At 41.6% G+C, this 13729-nt stretch overlaps 1 protein-coding gene across 4 annotated transcripts in view; it reads right to left on the reverse strand.

Moving 5' to 3' along the window:
* The window catches only part of MON2 (MON2 homolog, regulator of endosome-to-Golgi trafficking), a 125608-nt gene that overhangs the window by 102696 nt on the left and 9183 nt on the right, over positions 1-13729 (reverse strand). For 2 of the 4 annotated variants that reach the window (XM_080659850.1, XM_080659849.1), the window contains exon 2: positions 8584-8647. The exons of 1 other annotated variant lie outside the window; for it this stretch is intronic. In XM_080659850.1, coding sequence (XP_080515976.1) covers positions 8584-8647 — 64 coding nt within the window. Of the gene's footprint in view, positions 1-6131; positions 6173-8583; positions 8648-13729 lie in introns of those variants that run through there. One more of the 4 variants, XM_080659851.1, reaches the window with a different exon arrangement.

A 13729-nucleotide genomic window follows, 5' to 3' on the forward strand; every position in this document is an offset into this window, starting at 1 on the left:
AGGTTGTGGGCTCATCCACAGTAGGGGCTGTGCAGGAGGCAGCTGATCAATGATTCTCTCTCATCATTGATGTTTCTATCTCTCTCTCTCTCTCTCTCTCTCCCCCCCTTCTTCTCTCAAATCAATAAAAATATATTAAATAAATAAATAAATAAATAATAAAATAAAAATAATAATCTGGAGAGAAACCAAGAAGGCGGCATAAACACCTAAACTGCTGCCTTGCACAACAATTTCAAAACTACAACTAAAAGACAAAACGGACATCATCCTGAACCACAGGAAGGCTGGCTGAGTAAAAATTCTACAACTAGAAGGAAAGAGAAAAGCACACTGAGACTCACAGGAGTTGCAGAAGGTAGAGGTACCGAGGCGCGCACGTGGAGGGGGCAGGCAACTGAATACGCGGCTGGCTTTCTCAATCGGGAGGGAGACAAAAGCTCCTGACTGCTCTGAACTCCAGTTCCGGGCCAGACTCTGGGGACCCAGACTCATTCAGAGAGAAACTGGACTGTCTGGCAGCGGGCGAAACTCGAGGGCGGCTTTCTCTCAGAGGTGCTTGCAGCAATTACCACCGGATACTGAGACACAGGGGCCTATTAGGGCAGGGCTAACGGGAAACCAATGCTGTCTGCTCCGCCCTGAGATCCCGCCCCAGAAGCCATTGCTGTTTGCTCCACCCTGAGACTCCGCCCCATCCAAGCTGAGCGCAGAGGCTTTTGCAAGTCTTGTCTCATAAGGGTGTCTCCAGCACATAAGTTCTCCCAGCGTAGACACAGCTGATACTCACAGCCAATTGGCCTGGAGGTCAAATCCTCCCAGTGATACCAACAACAATAAAGACTTAACTACAGCAAGACTGTGCACACAGCCCCCAAAGGGGTGCACCAAGAGTGTCCACCTCAGGTAACTGGGGAGGCTGAGCCACTGGGCCCTATAGGACACCTAGCACACAAAGCCACTCTAACAACTCAGGGAAGCAGCCAAAATGCGGAGACAAAGAAACAGGTCACAAATGAAAGAAACGGAGGAAAGCAAACGACTGGATATAGAGTTCAAAACCACAGTTATAAGGTTTTTCAAGAATTTTCTAGAAAAGGCCGATAAATTTAGCAAGACCCTTGAGGATATGAAAAAGGACCAACTAGAAATTAAGCATACACTGACTGAAATAAAGAATAATATACAGAGATCCAACAGAAGACTAGAGGATCGCAAGAATCAAGTCAAAGATTTGAAATACAAAGAAGCAAAAAACACCCAACCGGAAAGGCAAAAAGAAAAAAGAATCCAAAAATATGAAGATAGTGTAAGGAGCCTCTGGGACAAATTCAAGCGTACCAACATCAAAATTATGGGGGTGTCAGAAGAAGAGAGAGAGCAAGATACTGTAAACCTTTTGGAAGAAATAATGACAGAAAACTTCCCCCACCTGGTGAAAGAAATAGACTTACAAGTCCAGGAAGCGCACAGAACCCCAAACAAAAGGAATCCAAAGAGGACCACACCAAGACACATCATAATTAAAATGCCAAGAGCAAAAGACAAAGAGAGAATATTAAAAGCAGCGAGAGAAAAACAGTTAGTTACCTACAAGGGAGCAACCATACGACTGTCAGCTGACTTCTCAACAGAAACTATGCAGGCCAGAAGGGAGTGGCAAGAAATACTCAAAGTGATGAATAGCAAGAACCCACAACCAAAATTACTCTACCCAGCAAAGCTATCATTCAGAATTGAAGGTCAGATAAAGAGCTTCACAGACAAGAAAATCTAAAGGAGTTCATCACCACCAAACCAGTATTATATGAAATGCTGAAAGGTATTCTTTAAGAAGAGGAAGAAGAAGAAAAAGGTAAAGATAAAAATTATGAACAACAAATACATATCTATCAACAAGTTAATAAAAAATCTGATGAACAGAATAAACTGGTGAATATAATAGAATCAGGGGCATAGAAAGGGAGTGGACTGACAATTCTCAGGGGGAAAGGGATGTGCGGGGTGCGGGAAGAGACTGAACAAAAATCGTACACCTATGGATGAGGACAGTGGGGTGGGAGGTAAGGGTGGGGTGGGAACCGGGTGGATGGGAGCTATGGGGGGAAAAAAGAGGAACAAATGTAATAATCTGAACAATAAAGATTTAGTAAAAAATATAATAATAATAATAATCTGGCAAGGATGTTTTAAAAATACTCACATGTATTGGTAAATGCATCAAGTTTTATCTTTGTAGAAAGCAGTGTGGTGACAAATTCCAAGAACATGTTCATACCCTTTAGTTTATTAATTTCATTTCTAGAAATTAATCTTTAAAGACTTCTAAATACTAAAATATGCCTACCATAGAGGAATGGTTAAGTAAGCTATAATTACTTACTAAATTATAGAACAACATAAAAAAATGACAAAAAATGGCATGAAAGAAAAGTATAATATAATAAAAAGTAGGATAAAAATTAAAATTTTTCAAAGTAAAAAAAAAACACCCAAGGAAATATAATAAATAAGAACACACTATATTGTAAAGAAACTCTGGCCCATTAGGTCAAATTGTGAGCATGGCATTAGTTACAGCCACCTGTGTCTTCTAGCCTAGATTATAGGAATAGCCTACCAACAGACCTCTGCCTTACTGATGGTACATTGAAACTTATCTTCTGAATTGCTGTCAGAGTAATTTATATAAAAACTAGAGGCCTGGTGCACGACATTCGTGCACTGGGCGGGGGCCCTCAAACCGGCCTGCGTCCTCTCACAGCCTGGGACCCCTCGGGGCATGTCCGCTGAGGGGTCTAGCGCTGTTGCGGAGGTGAGAGAGACTCCTGCCAGCACCGCTGTGCTCGCCAGCCATGAGCCCGGCTTCTGGCTGAGAGGCACCCCCCCGTGGGAGTGCACTGACCACCAGGGGGCAACTCCTGCATTGAGCGTCTGACCCCTGGTAGTCAGTGCACGTCATAGCAACCGGTCGTTCTGCTGTTCAGTTGATTTACATATTAGCCTTTTATTATATAAGACTAGAGGCCCGGTGCATGAAATTTGTGCACGGGGGGGAGGAGGTGTGTCCCTCAGCCCAGCCTGCACCAACTCCAATCTGGGACCCCTCGAAGGATGTCTGACTGCCCATTTAGGCCCGTTCCTACCAGGGCAGTCAGACATCCCTCTCACAATCCAGGACTGCTGGCTCCCAACTGCTCGCCTGCCTGCCTTCCTTCCTGATTGCCCCTAACTGCTTCTGCCTGCCAGCCTGATCACCCCCTAACCACTCCCCTGCCAGCCTGATTGATGCCTAACTGCTCCCCTGCCAGCCTGATTGCCCCTAAATGCCCTCCCCTGCAGGCCTGGTCACCCCTAACTGCCCTTTCCTGCAGGCCAGGTTGCCCCCAACTTCCCTCCTCTGCTGGCCTTGTCACCCCTAACTGCCCTCCCCTGCAGGCTTGATTGCCCCCAAGTGCCCTCCCTTGCAGGCCTGGTCCCTCCCAACTGCCCTCCCCCGCTGGCCATCTTGTGGCGGCCATCTTGTGTCCACATGGGGGCAGCGGTCTTGTGTGTTGGAGTGACAGTCAATTTGCATATTACTCTTTTATAAGATAGGAGGATAGAGGCCTGGTGCAAGGGTAGGGGCCAGCTGGTTTGTCCTGAAGGGTGTCCCGGATCAGGGTGGGGGTTCCCTTGGTGCATGGGGCAGCCTGGGCAAGGGGCCTGTGATGTTTTGCAGGCCGGCCACGTGCCCTGGCAACCCAAGGGGAGGCCCTGGTATCTGGGATTTATTTATCTTCTATAATTGAAACTTTGTAGCCTTGAGCGGAGGCCAGGGCAAGCCAGGGCTGCGGGAAGCTTGGCTTCCTCCATCGCCGGGGGCAACTCAAGCCTCCTGTTCTCTCCAGCTCTGTGGCTGCCACCATTTTTGTTGGGATTTATTTATCTTCTATAATTGAAACTTTGTAGCCTTGAGTGTAGGCCTGGGCAGGCTAGGGCTGCGGGACGCTTGGCTTCCTCCATTGCCGGGGAAACCCAAGCCTCCTGCTCGCTCCGTGGTCGCAGCCATCTTGGTTGGGTTAATTTGCATACTCGCTCCAGATTAGCTGGTGGGCATGGCTTATAGGCGTAGCGGAGGTATGGTCAATTTGCATGTTTCTCTTTTATTAGTGTAGATATTAATGTCTCACTTCCCTGATTCAAACTCTTTCAAGCTGCTCAGGATATCACACAATGGTAATACCTGAACAGTGTATCTAAATAGACCAAGATGTTTTATACCTCATGTATATAAGTAATTTCCTTTACTTTCCTCTTCTATAACTTATTTGCCTGGCTATCTCTTTTTCAGGCTTCAAGACTCACCTTCACATTCCCAGGATGGACTAAGTGCCTTCCCTTTTTCCATAACAAGCCTATCTATACTACCATCTTGGCATTTACCACATATTATTAGAATTCTCTATTTAGGGTCTGTCTCCTTCATTACTCTGTTATCTGGCTGACATGAATTAAATAAGACAAAATGTACTCAAATCATCATAATGGAAAATTACAGAGAAGTAGAAAAACATACTAGACACATATCTGCATTTAATGAGGGCTTACTACTTCACAAATAATGTACTACCTACTAGCAATATAAGGAAGAGTAAGATATTGATCCTGACCTCACAGGGAGTATGTCATCTGGAAGGGAAAATTTCTGTCAAAGGACTTCAAATGCAGGTAAGCTAAACAGCATGGTTCAAATATATTCAAATATATTTCTTATATTTCCATATAGATTATAGGTAAATTATATTAACCATCTTTGTATCACACGTGGTGATTCTTACATAATTATTCCTACTAAGAATATGTTGTATGATATAGTCTATAAATGTTTATGAAATATCACAGGTACATGTATTGATAAGACAGAATATACTAAATAAAATCAGCAGATAATTTACTTTTTAACATTGGGGAAAAATTACAAAGTATATTTACTTAAATTACTTAGAGACCTTTTAGTAATAAGATCATGTAGAAATGAAAAAGGTGAGGGAATCTATGTGAGAAAAGAACACAAATCATCCTATATAATAAAAAGCTAATATGCAAATAGACCAAATGGTGGAACAACTGAACAACCGGTCGCTATGAGACGTGCACTGACCACCAGAGGGCACACGTGGAACATGACAGGTGTCAGTAGCAGGCGACAGAGTGCAGAACATGCCAGGTGTCGGCCGTGGTGGGATGGTGGAGCAGGTGAGTGGGGGCGCCAGTCACTGTCATCAGGGCAAGCCTCTGGTGGTTACTGAAAATTATTTGTTCCCGTATGCTGCTGTCCCGGCACTGGCCCTGCTCGCCCCCGCTGCAGGCACCAGAGCTGTCGCTCACACCCACTGCCGGTGCCCAGCGCCGGCCCCAATTGCCCCTCAGGACTTCTCCACCTCCCCCTGCTCCTGAGGGGTGATTGGGGCAGCAGCCACTGCTCGTACCCACTGACAGCACTGACCCCGTTCACACCCGCTGCTGGCGCCAGCCCCAACTGCTCCACGCCATAAATGGTGCGAGGGGGCTGGTGCCGTCAGCGTGTGGGAGCGGCAGCGGCAGGAGTGGGGCTGCTGGCAGACCAGGGGCCGCAGCAGGAGAGGCCAGGCAGGGGCGTGGAAGATGGGCCGAGACCCGCCCCTGTGCCCACGGCAGCCTCGGCCCACAACTCCTTTCAAGGTGCACGAATTTGTGCACTGGGCTCCTAGTACATAATAATTATCTGTGTAAAATTCTACATGTATCTGACAGTAGCTGAAAGCAGCTATGGGTAGATGTAATCCTATAGTTTTATGTAGGTGTTAAATATAGTTTTAAAAGACATCACAACTTCATTGATTTCCTGTAATATATTTATTCAAAAAGCAGATTCTCTGTTTACGTACTTTGTGTACAGCATATGCCTTCTCAGTCAATTTCAAGTATATTTTAAGATGGGATAATAAAAACAATTTGTAACATATGGTAGTCAAATATAAGATTAAGGCATTTGGCCTTGTAAATGAAAAATTTTATGTTGCTATCTCTCATTTACAGAGTTTTGTTTTTAAAAGAAAAAGAAAATTTTGAGAAAATGATCTGTATATTTGAATCAATGCTGACATTACCTGGCATAGCATTCCCACTTATGTCAGCATTCATGACAGCAGTGAAAACAAAGAAAAATAAACATTAAAGGAGGATGCTTAAAAGAAGGGGAGATGTAAAGCAAAGATTTATTCTGCAATGTAAATAACCTTCCCTTGGAAAATAAATCTAAGAAAACTAAATTTGGCTAGAAATTTATACTGAGTATCACTAATCAGACTGATCCTAACTCAAGGTTCTGATTTTTATAGCAAACCATTATGTTTTCTGAATATGCAAAGATCTGAGAATTCAGTATCTCACCTCATTTAAGATGCCTCAATTATGTATCTTTAACATCCATTACAGCACAAACATAGTAACCTATAGTCTCTAGCACTATAGAGAAGCAAATATTTCTCAGGAAATTAAAAAAAAAATCAACTAAATTTTTCTCTCAGTATTAACTGTTCTCTGAACTAAGTAGTTTAGAAACTACATATTGACAAATTTAAACTCTTTTTGTTCTTAAGAGCCTTTTATTTTTTTATTTTTTTTCAAGATGACAGTGGTCTAAAAAAATCTATAAAATTTAAAGTATCAATTGTTATAAATACTTGGTAAAAAAAAAAAAAACAACAGGAAAAAGTTTAAATAACTCCTCAGGTACATAGCTTTGGATACTATGAGTATTAAAGCATGAATGATTAATTGTATGGGCATAAAGATTTGATCTACCTTGATTTAGATAAAGCTAAGTGTATTAGGATGAAATTAATAGTTTACTTATATACTAAACTCATACAGACTGAGAAAATTTTTATTACTCATCCTTAAGATTAACTAATTAGATATTTTACGTGGTATACAACTCTATAACAGGTAGTGATCCTCTGAAGAAATCATTCTTTTTAAAATATCTTCCATCAATTACAGACCCAATGTAAATTTCTATTATTGGAGAATAATTAAGAACTTACCATAATATCAGCAATGACAGTAGCAAAAGTAAATATGTATAATGATATTCTAATATGATTGATCTATGATGTCTCCAACTTAAAAATATCCAGGTTATAATTTATCTTCAATCATTAATTTTCTCACAGTAACTAATCTATCCAACATGCATCTCCAAAATCCACTTGCCCACCCTCCGAATCCAACAATACATACCTCTGCCTTTTCCCTTCACTTCACCCCTTCTCAACATGCACACTGAGCATTATTCAATGCTGTGAATAATGTTATAAAACTATTGGATGTTTTGACAGAATGTTCAAAATCAGAGAAGAGGCTGTGAGAAACAGATGTAACTTAGGAGCACTAACCCTAAGGGCTAATTTGCAGCAAAGCTGGCAAGCCTATGTGAAACCTACTCTCACCTCCCATTCTTAAACTGTCCCCAAAGTCTTCATTTCATTTTGTAATACTCTGAGATTCCACCTATTAGAGATTTATTGGTATCCTTTTTTAAAAATGTAGAGATTTATGAGAGTTAGAGATTCTTACTAGTATTTAGACTTTGTGTAAATTAACTTAATAGGACTGCTTTTCTCCTATAACTAGCTGAGACCAACAGCATTATTGGAACTGGAAAGCAGATTGAAGGAAGGATCAGTGAAGTAAGCAATGATTAAGTAGAAACACGGGGGAGGGGTAGCTGGTATGGAAACCTCGCAACACCATGGCACTGCAGCAGAAAGAATGTGGTGGCTCTGAATAACCCTGGGTTTGAATCTGTTTCCATCACTTATCATGTGATCATAGGCAAGTAACTTAATCTCTTTACATCTCAACTTGCTCTACTATAAAATAAAAATATTTCCCCATAAGACTGTCTTATTTAAGACAGAGTGGCACAAAGCTGACATGTAACCAATTTTCAAAAATACCAGTTTCTTTCTTTTCCACGTTCATTACTGATGTAAGAACAGAAAGACACCAAAGAAAAAGAAGTAGACTATATCAAAATGGTGCCCCCAAAAAACCTCTTCAAAGCTCTTCTTGAACACCAGGTTCAATGACGAGAATGTAAGAAAACACTTGTTTTCTTTCCTCTACCCCACTCCCATTCTTTCTTCATAACTATAATGCCTTAGTCGCAGGACTGAAAACTCATATAGTACTACTAGGTTTATTATAACACTACATTATGACTTGTTTATATTAAAGATAAAATAGATCTTAGAAGGTGGACTGAGAGACAATCTAACATTCCATTTAAGACAACAAATATTAATTGGATATGTAAGGTGTGTCTTAGGTGATTGACAAAAGGTAGAGGAGAATGAAAAGATAAGTAAGAAAAATCCTTTAAGGAGTTAGTAATTTTATATTTTTTTATTTCAGAGAATTTTATAGCATTCATCTCTGAGAAACCCAGTTAGTTAATAAGTTAAGAACTTTATGCTACAGAAACTTTTTTTTTAATATTCTACTTCTATTAGTCAATTTTTCATTGATTATTGAATTTTTAATACAAAAAATTACCTGCCAAAATTTCGGTGTTTCGTGCAGCTATTGTTTTAACTTTTATTATTCCTGATTCAGCAGCCTGCAAGAATAAAAATAATTAGAACAAAAGACTTACTTTCAACATGAATTATCTAGGGGGAAAATCATATAAGATAGATAAACTCTCGAGCACAGACTCAGTCACTATTATATTTTTATTTTTAAAACTTTGATAAAATGTAATAAAATATGATTAATTTAATTATTCACATGCAAGCTCTGCACTACAGCATGTTGCTTTCTCTGCCTTAAGGCACATCTGGAATACCCTATAATTACTCACAGATTTCAGTGTTCAGAAAATAAAAAATAATAAAGAAAAACAAAATTAGGTTTCTCTTCCCCATTTCACACCTCCCTCCCCACCATAAAAATGGCAGAACACTGCAATATCAAGTAAAACTGTTTTGAATTAGGAGAGAATGGATAACCAAGCACTTATTACTTTTAGGTTACATTTTTTTAAACACCCATTCAGTTTTCACGAAATGTCTAAAACACTACATCATAAGTATGTTTAGTACTTGGAGATCAGATGGCATTTTATGCAATGCCACAGAACTGTGATGTCCAATATGGTAGGCATTGGTTACATGTGACTATTAAGCACATTGTATGTGGCTAGTCTGAAATAAGCTGTGCTCTAAGTTTAAAACACACTACATTTTTGAAGACTTAGTATGATAAAAAAAATATAAACTATCCCTTAAATATTTATATTGAATTTTGAAGTGACATTATTTTTAACATATTGTGTTAAATAATATATATTATTAAAATGAATGATGATTTTACTTTTTAAATTCAACTTAAAATTATATCTATGGATTATACTTGTGGTCCACATTATATTTCTATTTTAACATAAATATTGATATACAGCTTCCATCATAGAAACTCAGAATATTTTAACTACCAAGAAACATGCCATGGGGAAAAAAGGAGGACCTATGTAATACTTTCAACAATAAAGATTAAAAGAAAAAATAAAATAAAAAGAAGCATGCCTATTTTCTACCTATTCTGGTCTCCACACCTCTAAAAATAATACACAAATACTTATACGTCCAAGTTTCCCTATTAATTTGCTTGCTACTTGCTCATGTATTTTGTTACCTCTTACTACTTGCTAAAGAACAAATGGTACCATGCTCTAAATGTTTAAAAATAATTACAGGAGAACACCATGTCTTCTGGGTTCTTTGTTTGAGAACCAGTGAATTAATGCATAAAATAAATAACACATTGTTGACTACACTATGTGTAGACCTTTGCCATTGTGTTGGCTTCCAACCATGTAAAGCCCTTGCTTTTATTTGAAGAATTCACAACTTCATGAGTTTTGATGCAAGATAGAGGCTATGTTCCACCATTAAAAATGGAAAATGCCAGATATGTGCTTGCTTTTCCACATATTTTGGCAGCCCACACTTACCTCACTCACACACTATCATATGGGAGCTAGTGGCACAGAAAAGCAAGAGACAATTCTTTCTGACGATGGCCACAGTGGAGATGACATGTACTTTCCAAGAGCAGTGATGGCAGCAGAACCAGTGGTTGCATGAAGGGGCCAGTAGTGCAATCTGAGGCACCCAGTCACTGTTCAGCAGAGACGGCAATAATGATCTCACTGGCATGTTGTGCTGTGACTCTAGCTGCTTAGCCTCTCTTTGTTCCTGTACTTTTTCTTAAGGCTGGCTCCATCCAGCCTTCTACGAATGCTGTGAGCCGCTCAATGTCATTTCTATTTATATCAGTCAGAGTCAGATTTCATTGCTCACAACTAAGAGCCCTAACGGTTACACTTAGGACTTAAATATTTTAAGAAGTAGAAATGTCCCAAATTAAAAGACCATCACTACTTGCTGAAAAATATAGTAAAAATAAAGGGACTATTTAAAATAAATAAAAATAAAGGGACTACTTCAGGAAAAGAGTATTGATTTTCTGATTATTTGGAGCCGTGCATATTAGAAGCTTAAAAAAATCCTGATGCCCATTCCTTAAATCAGAATGAATGCCAGTAGGATCCAGGCATAAGAGGTTTTAAAATCTTCAGGTGTTTCAACAGGCAGCAATATTTAGAAGGCTTTTGCAATAATATAAGCAAGATATGATGTGGATAAGTGAGACTTCTCTATTTACAGTCTTGTCCTGCATCTATCCTCTGTCTCAATTCAATGGTTCCCAACACCCAGCCCTACTAGTGATTCTCAAAATTGAGTAGTATAAGGACATCTTTTAAAAATAAAAATTCTCATGGACCTACCAAGTCACTGACAAATTTAAGTTAGTATAAATAAAATTTAAACTCATTTTTATAGCTATTAAATTACAAAGCCAACAAGTCCACAAATTAAATACGAACCAAAGTAACACTAATTTAATGTGGAAAATAATGTTTTACTAAAATTAAATCACTGCTAAAAGCACTGAGAATAGCTGTAGATTTATAGTGCAAGTTCTTCTGATTTATGGTACTCTTACAGAACCATAAGCAGTGACAGAAACCATTTCTTCCATTACTTTTTTTTTATAGCAACTTTTTAATAGTGGGCTCTCTATGGTTTGTACCTGTAACATTTTATCCCACTTATGTAGATATAAAAATTAAATGCTACTTCCCTTCACTAAAAGCTCCTATGTTATGTTTTTTAAACATATATATACGTGTGTGTATACATACACACACACACACACACTAGAGGCCCAGTGCATGAAATTCGTGCACGGAGGGGGGGTCCCCTCAGCCCAGCCTGCATACTTTGCAATCCAAGACCCCTTGGGGGATGTCCGACTGCCAGTTTAGGCCCGATCACGGGTTTGGTCTAAACTGGCGGTCGGACATCCCTCTCACAATGCTGGACTGCTGATTCCTACTCGCTCACAGCCTGTCAGCCTGATCGCCCCTAACTGCCCCCCTGCCAGCCTGATCGACCCTCACTGCCTCTGCATGCCGGCCTGATCACCCCTAACTGCCCCCCGCTACTGGCCAGGTTGCTCCCAATTGCCCCTCCCTGCTGGCCTGGTTGCTCCTAACTGCCCCCCCCTGCCAGCTTGGTTGCCCCCAACTGCCCCCCTCTGCTGACCTGGTACCTGGTCGCCCCTGCCTCCCCTGCTGGCCTAGTCGCCCTCAACTGCCCCCCCCCCCGCCAGCCTAGTTGCCCCTCACTGCCCTCCCTGCTAGCCTAATCGCCCCTCACAGCCCCCCCTGCGAGCCTGGTTACCCCCAACTGCACCCCCCTACCACTGGCCTGGTCACCCCTAACTGCCCCCCACTGACCTGGTTGCCTCTTACTGCCAACCCTGCCAGCCTAGTCGCCCCTAAATGCCCCCCTCTGCTGGCCTGGTCGCCCCTAACTGCCCCCCCTGCCGGCCTGGTTGCTCCAACTGCTGCCCCTGCCTGCCTGGTTGCCCCTCATGGCCCCCTCGCCAGCCTGGTCACCCCACGCAGCCTGCTTGTTCAGTCATTTGGTCGTCCCTCACTAACCCCCCTGCTGGCCTGGTCGCCCCACACAGCCTTCTGTTCAGTTTTTAGGTCGTCCCTCACTAACCCCCCTGCCGGCCTGGTCGCCCCACGCAGCCTGCTTGTTCAGTCGTTTGGTCGTCCCTCACTAACCCCCCTGCCAGCCTGATTGCCCCACGCAGCCTGCTTGTTCAGTTGTCTGGTCATCCCTCACTAACCCCCCTGCCAGCCTGATTGCCCCACGCAGCCTGCTTGTTCAGTTGTTTGGTCATCCCTCACTAACTCCCCTGTCGGCCTGGCTGTAGGCAGCCATCTTGTGAGGGCATGACGGTCAATTTGCATGTTATCTCTTTGTTATATTATTTTTATATATCTATATATATATGTGTGTGTATATATATATATATTAGAGGCTTGGTGCACAAATTCATGCACCATTGGGGTCCCTCGGCCTGGCCTGCGGGATCTGGCCAAAACTGGCTCGCCAACATCCCCCAAGGGGTCCCGGATTGCGAGAGGGCACAAGCCAGGCCAAGGGATCCCACCGGTGTATGATCGGAGCTGGGGAGGGACGCAGGAGGTTGGCCAGCTGGGGAGGGACCAGGGGAGCGCTCCAGGGCGTGTCTGGCCCATCTTGCTCAGTCCCAATCGGCTGGACCCCAGCAGCAAGCTAACCTACTGGTTGACTGCCTGCCCCCTGGTGGTCAGTGCACATCATAGCAAGCGGCTGAGCAGCCTTAGCATATCATTAGCATGTTACGCTTTGACTGATTGAACGGATAACTGGTCGACTGGACATTTAGCATATTAGGCTTTTATTATATAGGCTAGAACACAATTGGTTTTAACATGAGCAAATTTCTCTGACCAAAGTCAACAAAAAAAGCCACAGTACATTACAAAATACTAAGCCAAAATAGCTCCCAATTACCGTATTTTTCCATGTATAAGACAACCCCATGTATAAGACGCCCCCCACTTTTCCAACCCAAAATTAAGAAATCAGTATTTTAAACATTTTGCTGATTTTCCTCTTAAGGCCTTCTTTTTTGGCATCTTAAGGAGTTGTTCTTCCTGTTTTCTCCACTGTCTGATCATACACTCAGTAGGGGGGGGTCCAAATTGTCTCTCTGCAGCTCTATTTCCATGCTCTTTTGCATAGCTGATTACATTCAGTTTGAATTTTGCAGAGTAAGACAATAGGTTACCAGTATTTATCTTTTTATTTTTTGACATCTTTATGGGCTCAGAACGCTCAGGTCTCTGTTGTATCTGCACACTCTCCACCTCCACCTCCAATTATATCATCAGCTGATGTCAGTAACAATAAGGCTTGTGATTGGAGAAAGCCTGTTTGACAAGGTATGGGCAGCTATGCACTCTCACAACTCCCTCCTCGGCTGACTTCTATGTATAAGACGCCCCTCGATTTTCAGTCTAACAATTTTAGAAAAAATAGCATATTATACATGGAAAAATACGGTAAGCATGTAAACACTATCTAGCCCTCACTTGAAACCTGTATGTGTTTGTTAACCAATGCCTCCCCAATAAACTCAATTTAAAAAAAAAGAAGACATTTCTAAGTGTGGTTGAAATTATTCATAGCCCTTTCTGTTTTGGAGTGTCATATTTGCTGTGTCTGATGTACTG

The sequence above is a fragment of the Plecotus auritus genome (assembly GCF_963455305.1).
Source record: "Plecotus auritus genome assembly, chromosome: 3".
NCBI lineage: Eukaryota > Metazoa > Chordata > Mammalia > Chiroptera > Vespertilionidae > Plecotus > Plecotus auritus.